Below are 14,281 nucleotides of genomic sequence, written 5' to 3'. Positions count from 1 at the left end.
GTGGAGCATCTCCCGTGTGAGGAAAGGCTGAGGGAGCTGGGGCTCTGGAGCTGGAGGAGACTGAGGGGTGACCTCATTAATGTTTATCAATATGTAAAGGGTGAGTGTCAGGAGGATGGAGCCAGGCTCTTCTCGGTGGACAACCAATGGTAGGACAAGGGGTAATGGGTACAAACTGGAACACAAGAGGTTTCACTTAAATTTGAGAAGAAACTTGTTCCCAGTGAGGGTGCCAGAGCCTGGCCCAGGCTGCCCAGGGGGCTTGTGGAGTCTCCTTCTCTGCAGACATTCCAACCCGCCTGGACACCTTCCTGTGTAACCTCATCTGGGTGTTCCTGCTCCATGGGGGGATTGCACTGGATGAGCTTTCCAGGTCTCTTCCAGTCCCTGACATTCTGGGATTCTGTGATATCTCCTGTTTAGTGAGAACCGAGCTGGAGAACACAGGCCAGAAGATCCTGTTTTCTAAGGACAGAGTATTTTGTCTGACCTAGAGGCAGAATTTCTTCATGGAAAGAATTGTCGGGCATTGGAATGAGCTGCCCAGAGCAGTGATGGTGTCACCATCCTTGGAGGGGTTGAACAGACACATAGATGAGGTTCTTAGGGACATGGTCGAGTGACAGTGTTGGGTTGATGGTTGGACTCAAAGATCTTGAGGGTCTTTTCCAACCAAAATGACTTTATGTTTCTGTGATCTACAATCAAGGAGCCCTTTGCTCCTGTCCAGGGTGCAGCCTTGCAACACCCCAAGTGTGGTGAGCTCACTAGATATAGAACAGGACCTCTGAGCTGGAAGCAAAAAAGAAGAAGCGGTTTGTGGGGGAGGAAAGAAGAGCCTTTCAGCAAGTGTTTGGTCCAGGCCAATGCAAACACTTTCAGTCCTTCTTCCCGTCACAGCACTCGGAGCTGTGATCGATACCAGCTGGCAGGAGCTGGAACCGATGCTGGAGGAGAAAAGGGGGGAGTCCACAACACCTCTGAGTCATAGGTCTGGCTCAGTCCTCCAGCAAAATGTTCTCCTGTTTAACTGCTTCATGGCTGGACTAAGGTTGAGCTCAGACCACTGTTTCCAGAAATTCAGCTCTGCTAAGAGTTGTGAGTGCAGATTTCCCTTCCTGCTCACACACAAACACATGCAAGTGTAGGGTTTTAATTTGAACCAGCCATGAGAATGCCCAGGTCTTGTGCTCCTGGAGCATCCTGGTGCAAGAAGTCAAAGAGTTAGGCAGCCCTTGAGCATTTTAATGTGACCGATCTAAAGTTCAGCCTGGCTGCAAAGTAGAGGGAGTCATGAATTTTAACACGTCTCCCTAAGAACATTTCCCCTTCTTCTTCCTTTTAATTATTTTGCAAGTTTTTTGTTTGGGGTTTTTGTGGGGTTGGTTGGTACATTGGGTTTGGGTTTTGGTTTTTTGTTTGTTTGGTTTTTTGGTTTTTTGTTTTTTGGGATTTTTTTGTGGTTTTGTTTGGTTGGTTGGGTTGTTTTGGGTTTTTTTTTAATGATCCCGAACAGTATCCCTTCTCATTCTGCTTGGTATTTCCTTTGCAACTCAAATCCATCTGCCTCCCTCATGTGAGAACATCTCCATGGCGAGGACAGATGAGTGTCAAGGTGACAGCGTGGGGTAAGGGTAAGGAGTCAGCCCTTTTCCTCCAGGGAAATTTGGGTGGCAGAAAGGCTGGAGCTCCTTGGCCAAGAGGACCACGGTCCTGTTCTCACTGGGATGGACATTGCCCAGGGCATCCCATGGAAGTCGGCGTCGCAAGGGTGGTTGGAAAGCGCAGCTCCAGGCTGTCGTTGCAGAGCTGCCCGGGGAGGAGCGGTAATTTTATGAATGAGCAGCCAAGTGCCAGCCCTTGGCCACGGGACAGGCTGCGGAGCAGCGTCCAGCATCTCCTGCATCAAACCGATAGCTCCTGCCTTAACTGGAGCGTGGCTTTTAGAAAGGCACCAGACTCCCTCCGCTCCTCTCCAGCCTCTCTTCTTAAAACTTGCTGGTTCTTTCTGCACAGCCTCCTGTGGAAATGTCCTTTCCCATCTGTCGGCCCAGCTCACAAATCCAAGCGGTTCATCTCAGGTATCAGCAGCATCGTTCTCCCTCAGCCTATTTGTTTGTGCAGAAAGCAGCTGCCAACCGTCCTTTCCCAGAGCTGCTGCTTTGCCTGTGTCTCTCTGTAGCAGTGACTGTTGTCACTGCAGGAGTCTTGCCTGATTGTCCCTCAAAAGGAGCTCATTCACTGCCGAGATGTCCCCACCACAGAATCACACAGAATCACAGAATGTCAGGGGTTGGAAGGGACCTCAAGAGATCATCAGTCCAGTGCCCCCATGGAGCAGGAACACCCAGATGAGGTTACACAGGAAGGTGTCCAGGCGGGTTGGAATGTCTGCAGAGAAGGAGACTCCACAACCTCCCTGGGCAGCCTGGGCCAGGCTCTGGCACCCTCACTGACAAGAAGTTTCTTCTCATATTTAAGTGGAACCTTTTGTGTTCCAGTTTGAACCCATTATCCCTTGTCCCTCGGTTGTCACCGAGAAGAGCCTGGCTCCATCCTCCTGACACTCACCCTTTATGTATCTGTAAATATTAATGAGGTCACCCCTCAGTCTTCTCTTCTCCAGCTCCAGAGCCCCAGCTCCCTCAGCCTTTCCTCACACGGGAGATGCTCCACTCCCTTCAGCATCTTTGTTGCCCAGCGCTGGACTCTCTCCAGCAGTTCCCTGTCCTGCTGGAACTCAGGGGCCACAACTGGGGACATCTCCCCTATTCTTCACCCCCTTCCTCTGCTGGAGATCTGGGGTCTAGCTCATTTCCTGACCCTCTTAGCAGCATGGATTTATATTTTGACTGCTGTGTGTGTTCCCTGACTGCTCAGTGAGGCTCTCTGCCTTTCTACAAGGAGCAAATCTGGTGTATTATTCCTGTTTTGATACAGGTCCCTTTATTTTTAATGCTTTTCTGGGGGAAGGTGATGCACTTGGGTCTCTTAGGAGCATCTGAGAAGTGGTCCTGATGCCAAGGAGAAGATCCCGTGAGCATTGCTATAGGCCCTTTGTACCACAGCACGTCAATGCATTGCTCAGCCACCTCCAAAGGCTTCTGTGTGAGTCAATACTTTTGTGACTGACCCCACGCAGACAAGGTCCCAGCCTTGCTTCCCAAATAGAGCAGGTGATTCAGCGCTGAAGGCAGAGCTGCTCTCCCTGTCTTTGGCCTGCAAGCTGTTCTGAACTATAAAATCTCAGGTCCACAATCCTGGAAGATCATCACTAAATTATTGCAATGTTCTTTCTCCACGTCGGGGACATGGGAGTAGAGACAAGGGGGTAGGTGGGTTGTTGGCCATCCAGTGCCAATGGTCTCCTCATGGGAGGTGCATCTACCTGTTGTCCCAGTACATCCTATGGAGTTCATCCAGGATGGCGCCTTGTTCAGATTGTGTTTAATTAAAGGCATAATTGCCCCTTTGCAGTTATTTCTTCTGTGAGGACAGGCTGAGAGAGTTGGGGTGTTCAGCCTGGAGAAGAGAAGCTCCAGGGAGACCTTATTGTGGTCATTCCAGACCTAAAAGGGGCCAGTAAGAAAGGTAGGGACAGAGTTTTGAGCAGGGCCTGTTGTGATAGGACAAGGGGTGATGGTTTTAAGCTAAAGAAGGGGAGATTCAGGCCAGATGTGAGGAAGAAATGTTTTCCAATGAGGGTGGTGAGAGCCTGTCCCAGGTCGGCCAGAGAGGTGGTGGATGAACCATCCCTGGAGACATCCCAGGCCAGGCTGGACGGGGCTCTGAGCAACCTGAGCTGGTGAAGATGTCCCTGATCATGGCAGGGGTGGCACTGGATGAGCTTTGAAGGTCCCTTCCAACCCAACCATTCTATATTTCTGTGGTTCAGTGTGTCTGAGGGACACCTGAGGTGGTTTGCAGACAGGTGGGTGGCTGGCACCAAGCACCCCACAAGCTGCTTTAGCAACCGATCCTCAACAGCAGAGACCTGTGGAGCAGCCAACAAGGAGGTTATTTTGGGTTCACTTAAGCTCTGAGTGATGAGCACTTGTGCGGTTAATCAAGCTGATAAATGCCGTCAATTAAAACCTATACTTCTGCTTTGCAGAAGTGAAGTGTTTTTGTCTCTCCAAATGAGAGGCTGGCTGGGTGGGTGATGCTCTTGGAGGATTGTTCTGATCACCATGGACATTGATTTAGCTCTCAAACACCTACTTTCCTGCAGCTAATCCTAGTGATTCATTAACAAACGATGTGACACCGTTCCAGAATTGACGCTCAGCTGTAAGTGATCATATAATCCCTGGGATTTTGGGTGTTTACAGATTAGCTGGTTCCAATTAGCCGCTATTGCAATTTCCTTGTCTGGTGTCATGATTTAAAGTGTCCATGGATGTTGACCTCAAGAAGCATATACTTTCTATACATCCCACTGGGAGTGATGGTTTAGGCCAGTTGGTTGGATGCATCTGGATGGGGCACCCTTTGTTTTACCATGGGTGGTGTTGGAGACCACAGCTGGAATTTTGTGGCACACAAACCCCCATTTCTTTAGGAAACCAGACTAGATATTTTGAGACTAGGGTCACTAATGATCAACAGTTTGAACAGGACATCCCATTTTGGGGAAAAAGAAGGATTGTACGCAGCTGTTATAAATAAATACAGAATAAATTTAGGGAGGTTTCTTTGGAAGAAGGTCTGTGATTTAGTACAGGAGATCAATGTAGAGAACCCCCTTCCCTTTTGCCTGCTGTGGGGACAATGCAACGCCAGCTATAGGGTGGAAGGATGAGGACTGGAGCAAAGGGGTTGGTACCCAGGGGCCATAGGGCAGGGGTGATGGAGCAGTGATGGAGAGGCACTGCTCTCTCTTGTGGGGGGCATTTGGGCAATGGTTTTCTGCTGTTTTATGGATTGCTAAACTCATTTCTCTGCCCTGGAAGCCAGATGCTTGTCAGGACAGAATAATTAATCCAGAAATACGTGGCGCTCTGCCAGGAGACCTTTTTTTAATTAAAATCAGATCTGATGAAGTCTACTGAGAAGTTGGCGTCTCTGATGAAATCATGAATTGTATGTCTGTAATTTGGGGCTGCGTGGTGGGGGTGCTCTGGGTAGGGCTCAGCCCCCCAGAAAACCTGTGCACACCCTTCTTGCAGGGAATGTCTTCTCCTTTGCCTCCAAGGGCTGTGTTTTACCCAAATGAGTTATAATGTCACTAAAAGGCAGGACACCAGTTATCATCTCCTCCTGTTCCTGTTTTGGTTGGGGAAATGGGAGTCCCATGCCCAGGGGATGTCCAAGGTATTCTTGAGCTTAGAGGAGTCATCCATCTCTCCTCGTTTGGATGCAGGATTTTCTCTGCCTGTTTAAACTGGTGATGGACCACACCGATACCTCCTGGAGTGAGCCAGAGGTGCTTCATGAGACTATAAATGTGGGGTTGTAGGACAGCCAGATCCGGGGGAAGGCAGAGACAGATGCTGGATGGTTGTCTCCAGCCATGACGTCTTGGTCCTTGCACCCAGATGCTGTGGAGGAGGACTGGGTGTCCATGGCCAGGTTCTGCGCCATCTCACCCCATTCTGCCTGTCCTCCCAGGGCCGGTGGGGAAGGATGTTTTCCTCGGTGAAGCCATACGAGAACCAGCGCTACGCCTCCCTCAAGAAGGAGTGTCAGAGGCGCAAACAGCTCTTTGAGGACCCGCTTTTCCCCGCCAACGACGACTCGCTCTTCTACAAGTCAAGGATCCAGGGCATCCAGTGGAAGCGACCAAAAGTAAGTGCACGTGTCCCCTTTCACCTTGATGCTTCCTTATGCCATCTCTGCTCTCAGGCACCCCCAACAATGCTCAGCACATCCTTTATCAAGGGTTCCAAGCCCCAGACAACATCTTCTCCCCTCAGCAGGGTTTATTTGCCCAGGCTCAGTATTGTGAGCATCTGGGATGTCAGGGAGATCAGCTACACCCAGGCTAAGACTGTTGTCCCCCAATGAGGTCTGGGTACAAAGCAGGCTTCTCCGTGCCTCAGTTTCCCCATGCATAAAACAGAGAGAAAGTTTGTGGTCAGCTTGGTTTTGGGCGCTCTTGCTGAGTGTAGTTGGTCCAGCAAAGCAAAGGGTTGTCTCTGAATACTCTTGATGATCCATTTGGGAAAGGAAAAGAAGATAAGCTTTGGGTAGGTTAGTTCATCTTGGAGGTCTTTGGGAGGTGGGTGGTCTAACACATCCTTCCTCTCACGTGAAAAACTGGTGTCCTCTGCGAAAACCACTCTGCGTGTCCTCCATGCTGCTGTGTCTGACACGGAGGCAGGTTGTGGGGGCCTGGGGGTAACATTGCCTGTGCTGCCTGTCCCCTTTCTGCTGTCCTCAGCGCCTGGCGAAAAGGTGCACCTCAGGGCACTGTGTCTTGGGGAGTTTCTATGCCTGGGTATGGCCATCTGCTTGGGGCTGACCAAAAGGCCACTTCTTTCCCACTGTGCTGGGCACTGGTGAGGCTGCACCTCAAATCCTGGGGGCAGTTTGGGCCCCTCAAGCCCTTGAGGTGCTGGAGCGAGTTGAGAGAAGGGAATGGAGCTGGGGAAGGGGCTGGAGCACAAGTGTAATGGGAGAGGCTGAGGGACCTGGGGGACTCAGCTGGAGAACAGGAGCTGAGGGGAGACCTTCTGATCTCTGAACTGCCTGAAAGGAGCTTGGAGCCAGGGGGGTCGGGCTCTGCTCCCCAGGAACAAGTGCCAGGACCAGAGGAAACGGCCATAAGTTGCAGCAGGGGAGGTTGAGGTTGGATCTGGGGAACAATTTCTTCCCCAAAGGGCTGTTGGGCATTGGGACAGGCTGCCCAGGGCAGTGGTGGAGTCACCACCCCTGGAGGGGTTGAACAAACGTGGAGATGAGGTTCTCAGGGACATGGCTTAGTGGCAGGGTTGGGTTAATGGTTGGACTTGATGATCTTGAGGGTCTTTTCCACCCAAAATGATTCTGTGGTTCTCTGACTGCCATGAAATGCAGGACATCCCAGGCAGCAATGATAACTGTGAATGGGGAGAGGCAATGTCAGAATCATTTAAAACGCCTATTTCTACTTCCTAGCCCGTGGGGAGGAGCAGCCCCCACTGCCCAGCCCATGCTGTTTTGTGGGCAGCTTGGTGACATTTTAGCGTGGCAGGGTCGCCTGAGCTGCCATTGTCCTCCTCACCCCCACTGGCAGCCCAGAAAATCAGCTGCCCTTTCGCAAGACAGTGCTGTGTCTGTCAGGGTGAGGGCAGCCCCTGGGGGGTGGACAAAAAGGCTTTGTGTGAAGGGAGGGATGGAGCTGAACCGCCTCTTTCAGTGTGGCAGGAGGGGCTGAGCTGCCCAGCATCCCGCCAGACTGCTCGTGGGAGGAGGTCTTGTCTCCCTCTGCCCTGCCTTGGTCTCTTTCATGCCAGCCCTGCCTGGAGATGGTGTTTGTACAAGGCTCAGCTCGTGTTTTAGCTTATTCCCTTCTCTGCTGGACTGGAAAGGTGCTCTGTGCACAGCTGCCTTCTGAAGAGAGGGCTCACCATGGTTTGGTCTCATTGTGGAGCACAACACAGCATCATAGAATTATAGAATCATAAGATGGTTTGGGTTGGAAGGGACCTTCCAAGCTCATCCAGTGCCACCCCTGCCATGAGCAGGGACATCTTCACCAGCTCAGGTTGCTCAGAGCCCCGTCCAGCCTGGCCTGGGATGTCTCCAGGGATGGTTCATCCACCACCTCTCTGGCCAACCTGGAACACGCTCTCACCACCATACCACATGAACACACCTTGCATGTCACACATATGGGTGATGCCCAAGACTTTCTAAACAACTTTCTCTGGGACTGAAGGGTTAGAGATGTGTTTGACACCCCCTAGCTGGTGTGCATTCAGAGACACACATTAATTCAGCCCCACATCTAATGACAAAGGGTTGGATCCAGCTGTGGAAGGGCAAAGTTTTCTCATCTTCTACTGAACATCTGTGTCTCAAAGCTTGCTGCATGGCTCGTGAACAACTCTGGCTATTCAGGCTTTGTCAGGCATAGACTTGTTGATGGGAGTCATCATCCCTGGAGGTGTTTAAAAGGTGTTTAGATGAGGTTCTTAAGGACATGGTTTAGTGCTGGAGTTAGGTTATGTTTGGACTTGATGATCCTGAGGGTCTCTTCCAACCAAAATGATTCTATGATTCTTTTCAAGGATAAGGGACACCATCTCTGAACAAGTGATCTACCTCTTCTCCATCTGCTTTTCTGGCTTCCAGCTCACTTACAGCCCTCATGTTCAGGCATGTAGCATCCGCTCTTGCTTGGGAAGACAGAGGGTCAACCAGCAAAGCATCATCCTGTTACTGCCGTGCTCCCAAGAGCATGAAGTCTTTCTAAGAAAGGTTTCTTCACCTCTTGGTCTTCACCTGCAAGCTGGCATGCTCAGCCAGGTCCAAGCCCATCCCTGCTCAAGCATGGAGTGAATTCAAGCTCTTTCCAACCAGCCAGCCCTGCAGTTTGAACAGAGGTTCCTTCTTGCTTGGGCTGGCAGTGGGAAAAGTCCCACATGCAAGCAAGTTCCTGTGCATTTAACTGGAGATGGAGATGGTCCCTCTTTTGCTGCTTCTGCACGAGATGAAAGGAACTATGCCAGCAGTTTTGGCACCACAAGGAGCCCATGCTGAGCAATAGATGTCTCCTTGATGCTACTGTCTGGTAGGATCATCTGAACAGACCCGTCTAACTGCCCTGACCATAAAATTGCCATAAAAAAGAGAATTTGGGCTCACATGAGCCCTTGTTAATGCTGAAGCTTCCAGAGGGCACTTTCTCTAAAGGACTTCTCCAGTTTCTTTCCTTTCAGTTGTCCATTTTGGCAAGGTGGCTGAATTTCATGAGGAGAAGAACGCCTTTGTGCCAGCCAGCCAATGCAAAGTGTCATTTGTAGTTGTTGGACCCAATTCTGCTTGAATTCACACTGGGTCTCTAAGGGACAGAGCCCAGCAAGGAAGTCCCAGCATCTTCTGCAAGGAAGCAAACACAAGCGCAACTGGGTGTTAGGGATCTTGATATATATCTCACCACGTTTCTGTCTGCAAGAGAGCTGGGAAACACCATCAGCTTCTCTAATTAAATGCAGCGTTCAGGAGAGTCCAAAATGTCCATGAAGTTCAAATCAACTGCTCTGCTTGTGTGATAATTGCACGATGTGGTTATTAAGCCCTACAGCATCCTCTTTCTGTTATAACCAGTAAATATTTCCTTAGGCAATCACATTTTGTTGTTCGGAAAAAACAAAATCAAAACCAAACCAGAGTGATACTCCCAGCTTTTGGTAAGTGCTGTTTTGAGGCTTTTCTGACCCAGAAATGGAGTCTGACAGTCCCAGGGACGCTGTCTGCAGGAAGGGATGGTGTGTACACACCTCTGCTATCTCTCAGGGCCGTGGCCATGGTTTGTTTTGGGGAGTTTCAGCTGAAACTACATGATAAAGCACAAGAGCTGGTTGTGCCTTGGGCTTTGCTGTGAGAGCGGAGTGGGCGGAGAGTGGAAATAAAAGGCATCAGCTGTTAAAAACAACAGTTTGCTTTCTCAGAAGTGCTGTCAGTTGTGACCTATGCAGAGAAGCGATATGCAGGAGGTCACTGTTTCAGGGAAAGCACTCGTATGTGGAAAGTAACTGCAGTGAACTCACTGCAGTGGTGGGATGAGCTTCGGCAGAGGCAGGAACTCATTGCTATATATTTAAATGACACTAGTAGAGATGTAAACAGCACCTTCCTCATGTGTACATCGCTTCCTTCCCAACCAGGACATTTTCCCATCCTTTCTCCTCCACGTGCTATCTTTTGCTTTGGAAAAACAAAACAAAACAAATGCAATCTCTGCACAGCTCTCCTTCCTTCTTGAGGTTCATCTTCTGGGCAGGGGGATAAAGAGAAGGCTGAAGAGCGTTGCTGGAACAGCTCATGAATAACCGAATAACCCTTCCCTGTTTTGCTTAAACTTCCTCCTGCATCTGGTGCTGCAGCGTTTCCTGGAACGGGCTCAGCGTTATTCTTTCCAACGGGGTGTCCTCCCTCCCTGCTTTCCCCTGGCCTCCAGCCCTGCTCTGGGTGCCAGATCTTTGCAGAGGGAGCAGCTGTTTGAACCCTCTGATCAGGCTTTGGCTTCGGTGGTTGTTTGCTGGACATCTTTGTGATGCAGCACGGGGAAGCCAGAAAGCTAATGAATCGCTGGAGTTTACGGGAGGGAGGGAAGTTGTAGCATCAGCCTGAGCTGGGAAGGGGGTCCCAAAGACCTTTGTTTTAGTGCATCCACTTAAAAATGAGGCTGGCTGCTCGATGCTGAGCCAAAGTAGACTTTGGAGCTGGCTGGGGCAGCATCAGTGGCTCTTGCTGGCAGTAACACTTGGCTGTTTGCATTAGAAATTAAACACAGCATTTTGAGCTAAGGCAAAATCCTAGTTCCTTGCTTGAAACTCCAACCTTGCACTCTGCCTGCTACCATTCACACCTCAAATCCTGGGGTCAGTTTTGGGCCCCTCAAGCCAAGAAAGCCCTTGAGGGGCTGGAGCAAGTCGAGAGAAGGGAACGGAGCTGGGGAAGGGGCTGGAGCACAAGTGTGATGGGAGCGGCTGAGGGACCTGGGGGGTTCAGCTGGAGAACAGGAGCTGAGGGGAGACCTTCTGATCTCTGAACTGCCTGAAAGGAGCTTGGAGCCAGGGGGGGCCAGGCTCTGCTCCCCAGGAACAAGCACCAGGACCAGAGGAAACGGCCTCAAGTGATGGAGTCACCATCCCTGGAGGGGTTTGAAAGACAAGTAGGTGAGGTTCTTAGGGACATGGGTTAGTGCCAGCGTTGGGGTAATGGTTGGACTCAATGATCTTGAGGGTGTTTCCCAACCAAAATTATTCTATGATTCTGTAGGAAGGTGAGGAAGATCTCTGTATTCAGACAAGTAGTACCACACATAGGGAAAGTCTTAGCCTCATCCTCAAGCTCTGGGTTTTGCTCTCCTTGTTTGAGGCAGGAATACTATCACTGCAGCATGGGAGCAGATGGTTTACCACGTGCATTGGTGAGCTGGCCTGAGCTTTTGGGAGCTGGGTAAATGAGGAAGGGCAATACTGAGAAGAAGTGAAGAGGATGGATGAAATGCAGGCTGGGAGGCAGAAATAGAGGGGGATCTGGGGCACTCACCTGTGTCTGTTGATCCCCTGGGGAAAAAAACAGTGGTGGCCTAGGGTGGAAGAGGCTCATCTACCCTGGGGTAAACCAGTTCATCTCTTGTAATCATCACTGTCCCAAACTCTCTTCTTGGGTACAGGCCACTTCCAGTAATGCCATGGGGTTGGTACAGGGTTAAATTAGGGTCATTAGTACCCCTGGGCCTTAACAAGGGCTTTATTTCTCTCTGCTGCAAGGAGGGTCCCATGGTTTGGGTTCTGTCCACCAAGCGATCACCTGCTGCTGAGACTGGTCACCAGCCAGGACACATCTGGGTGTCATTATGGTCCTGAGGGAAGCAAATGAGGCCTGGGGGGAACTTGTGCTGTGCACAGATGTAGAATCATAGAAGGGTTGGAAGGGAGTTCATCCAGTGCCACCCCTGCCATGAGCAGGGACATCTTCACCAGATCAGGTTGCTCAGAGCCCCATCCAGCCTGGCCTGGGATGTCTCAGCAGCGTGTCACAGGGCCTTGCAGAAGCACCCAATGGTCTTCTCTAAGATGCAGAATGGTTGTGACCAGAGATCCCAAAGGTGCTCGGAGGGGACCAGGATGTGATGAACATGAGGGTTTCCAGGCAGTCTGTTGTCACAGTGATGGGGTGGCACAAGGTGATGTGTGGTGGTGGTTGAACCTGAGCTGCACCTCTACACTGTGAGTTCAAGCCTGGCTGGTGTTGCAACCACCAGAGAAGCTCTGTTGGGTGAAGTCTGTGCCCTCCCATCTCCAGGGAAAGAGTTTTGCCCTCCAACCCAATTTCTCAGTATTTTTATGTCCCTCCAGCCTTTGCTTGCAAGCACCGAGTTACCTCTGCAGGAATTGTCAAGGGAGGTTGTCACTGATTCAACAGCACAAAGGTAGATTCTTGCTAAATGGCAATATTATTTTATCTGGCTTCAGAAGCAATGCCATTTGGAGGGGAAAGTCTGAGAGCAAGAGTAGTGTTGGGTGAGACAGAGAGTCCAGGTGTTTTGGGAAGGGTTGTGGGAAACAGAAGGTCTCAGAGCAGTAGGACCATGGCATTTTCAGCCCTACTGTGGCGCTGGGCAAAGATGCTCTCATCCACAGCCCTGTTTTGTTTTGTTTTATTTTTTCCCATCCAGACAAAAGAAATCTTGTTTTAGAAACTGAGCAAATACCATTTTTCAGTAGCCGCTTCCCTGTCGGACTGACTTATATCCAGCCTGACTTGTGTGTAGGGGTTTCATCCATTATATCCATTGTCTCCTGAATTCAATGCTGTTGTGTTTGGAGGATGAGGAGATGTTGCGGGATGGGGGAGCATCTTTCAGATCCCCTTCTCCTTGTGTTATTAAGCACTTAGCTCCTTTGCTTGCTGAGTGAGGGTTATACAATCAGTCCCTGCGGGGTTTTTCCTGGAAGGGGAAAGGAGTCAATGAACTAATTCACTAAAAGCAGGACCGGCACTTGCCTGCCCGCAAGTTTCTGCATTAAAAGGTCTTTTCCCCAGTGTACGGCACTGGGAAGCTGCCAAAAACACAAGGGTGAAGAGAATGGGGAAGGCAGAGGTTAAGTTCTTGCAATTCTATGTTCTGAGAGCTCATCTGAAACAAGCAATTAAAATGGTGATCGTCATTGGGAGCAACGACCTTTGGTGCCCCACCTGGACCTTCTTCTGCCAGAAATACCAGCCTCTGTCACCTGCACACCAGGGATGTCTTTACTCAGCTCTTTGTAGCTTTTTGACCTCTTCACTCAGCTTTTTGTAGCTTTTTGACCTGTCTCGCTCAGTTTTGGTCGTGCCCAAAGGAGCGTTGGTGCTGTGGCTCCTCAGTGCTGCTGGATGGACGGAGGGACTTGTTTTCTCCAAGCAGAGTCTGTCGTCTCTCTGTGATCCATCACAGAGACAGAGTCCTTCCAGACCTTTTACATGTCTCAGCTTAGGAATTTATGAGCCTTTTGCCTGTTAATTTATCTGCCGTTTTCTGTAAAGCCTGGAGCTGATTGCCAGTCTGGTCCCTCCTTGCCAGGAAAGGATTTGGTCACCATTTAATGCAATATCTGAATTGACTTTTTTTTACATTTTAAGCTATTCACAGCCTCCCCCTGCCTCTCTTCCCGTCAAGGATGGAGAAGATAATATTTGTTATTGTTTATGCTTGTTTTAAAAGATCTCTCATTAAATGTGATGCTGACCCTGAGTGTGTTCCAGCAGATCTCGCTGCATCCTCCCACAGCCCCGAGTAGCTGGACAAACACATTCTCCTCATTTACCCCAATTAGGATCCGGGGTGATAAGCTGCCTGGTGCGAGTACAGCTCGCTGCAGCCTCTGATAAGAAATTAACCAGCCCGTCTGCTCTGTCCTCAGCTTCAGAAGGACAAGGCCTTAAATGCAAAACCAACAGTAAAATCAGAGGATGAGATTAATCGCCTGCTTCTTAATGCCACTGCGCGCCGGTGTCTAGAAATTATTGTACAGATAATAGGAAAGATCATAATAGCAGAAGGTGTCGCAAAAAGGAGCCCTGGGCATCTGCTGCCATCTCTGGGCTCCGTGGGAGGGAATGGTGTAAATCCTCACAGATTTGGCTTTGGGGTGCCGGAGGGGCACATTCAGCCTGCAGAGCAGGTACAGAGCTCGTTATGTCCTGGACCAGCCGTGACTTTTAATTTGGTGCCGAATGGGAGATGCTGCACTGCCCGTGAGCTCTAATTTTTGCAGGGATGGGGTTTGGGGGCGATTTGTCTGTGCTTGGTCCTGCTGGAAGAAGCGGTTTTGCCAAAATCCATGCAAAGTCCCCTCGATCAGGCACGGTGCTGCCTCTTGCAGTGAGAAAATAAAACATGGGGTGCGGTAAAACCCAGGGCAGGGTCCAGCTGCTGCAAGAAGTGGTTAGGGAAAGAAACAAATAGGAGGAAGCAGCGGTGGGAGGATGAAAACCGGTGACTGGAGCAGAAAAGGAGCTGTTTCCTTGATCTGGCAAATTTGAAGCCGGAGGGAACTGTTGTCAATGCATCATCAGCTGATTTCTGCGTAACAAGAGGTCACGGCACTTCCTTGAATTAATTCCCTGTTGAACTAAACTT

The 14,281-nt window shown here is 50.2% G+C and overlaps 1 protein-coding gene across 4 annotated transcripts in view; it reads left to right on the top strand.

Annotated features, from left to right (window-relative positions):
* CAPN5 (calpain 5) overlaps positions 1–14,281 on the top strand; it is a 66,074-nt gene that overhangs the window by 15,953 nt on the left and 35,840 nt on the right. For 3 of the 4 annotated variants that reach the window (XM_082055801.1, XM_082055802.1, XM_082055803.1), the window contains one exon: positions 5,611–5,787. In XM_082055801.1, coding sequence (XP_081911927.1) covers positions 5,611–5,787 — 177 coding nt within the window. Of the gene's footprint in view, positions 1–2,036; positions 2,082–5,610; positions 5,788–14,281 lie in introns of those variants that run through there. The other variant, XM_082055804.1, reaches the window with a different exon arrangement.

The sequence above is a fragment of the Streptopelia decaocto genome (genome assembly GCF_964273445.1).
Source record: "Streptopelia decaocto genome assembly, chromosome: 1".
Taxonomy (NCBI): domain Eukaryota; kingdom Metazoa; phylum Chordata; class Aves; order Columbiformes; family Columbidae; genus Streptopelia; species Streptopelia decaocto.
The sequence above is the reverse complement of the archived record's forward strand: the minus strand, read 5'-3'. Positions and strand labels throughout refer to the sequence as shown.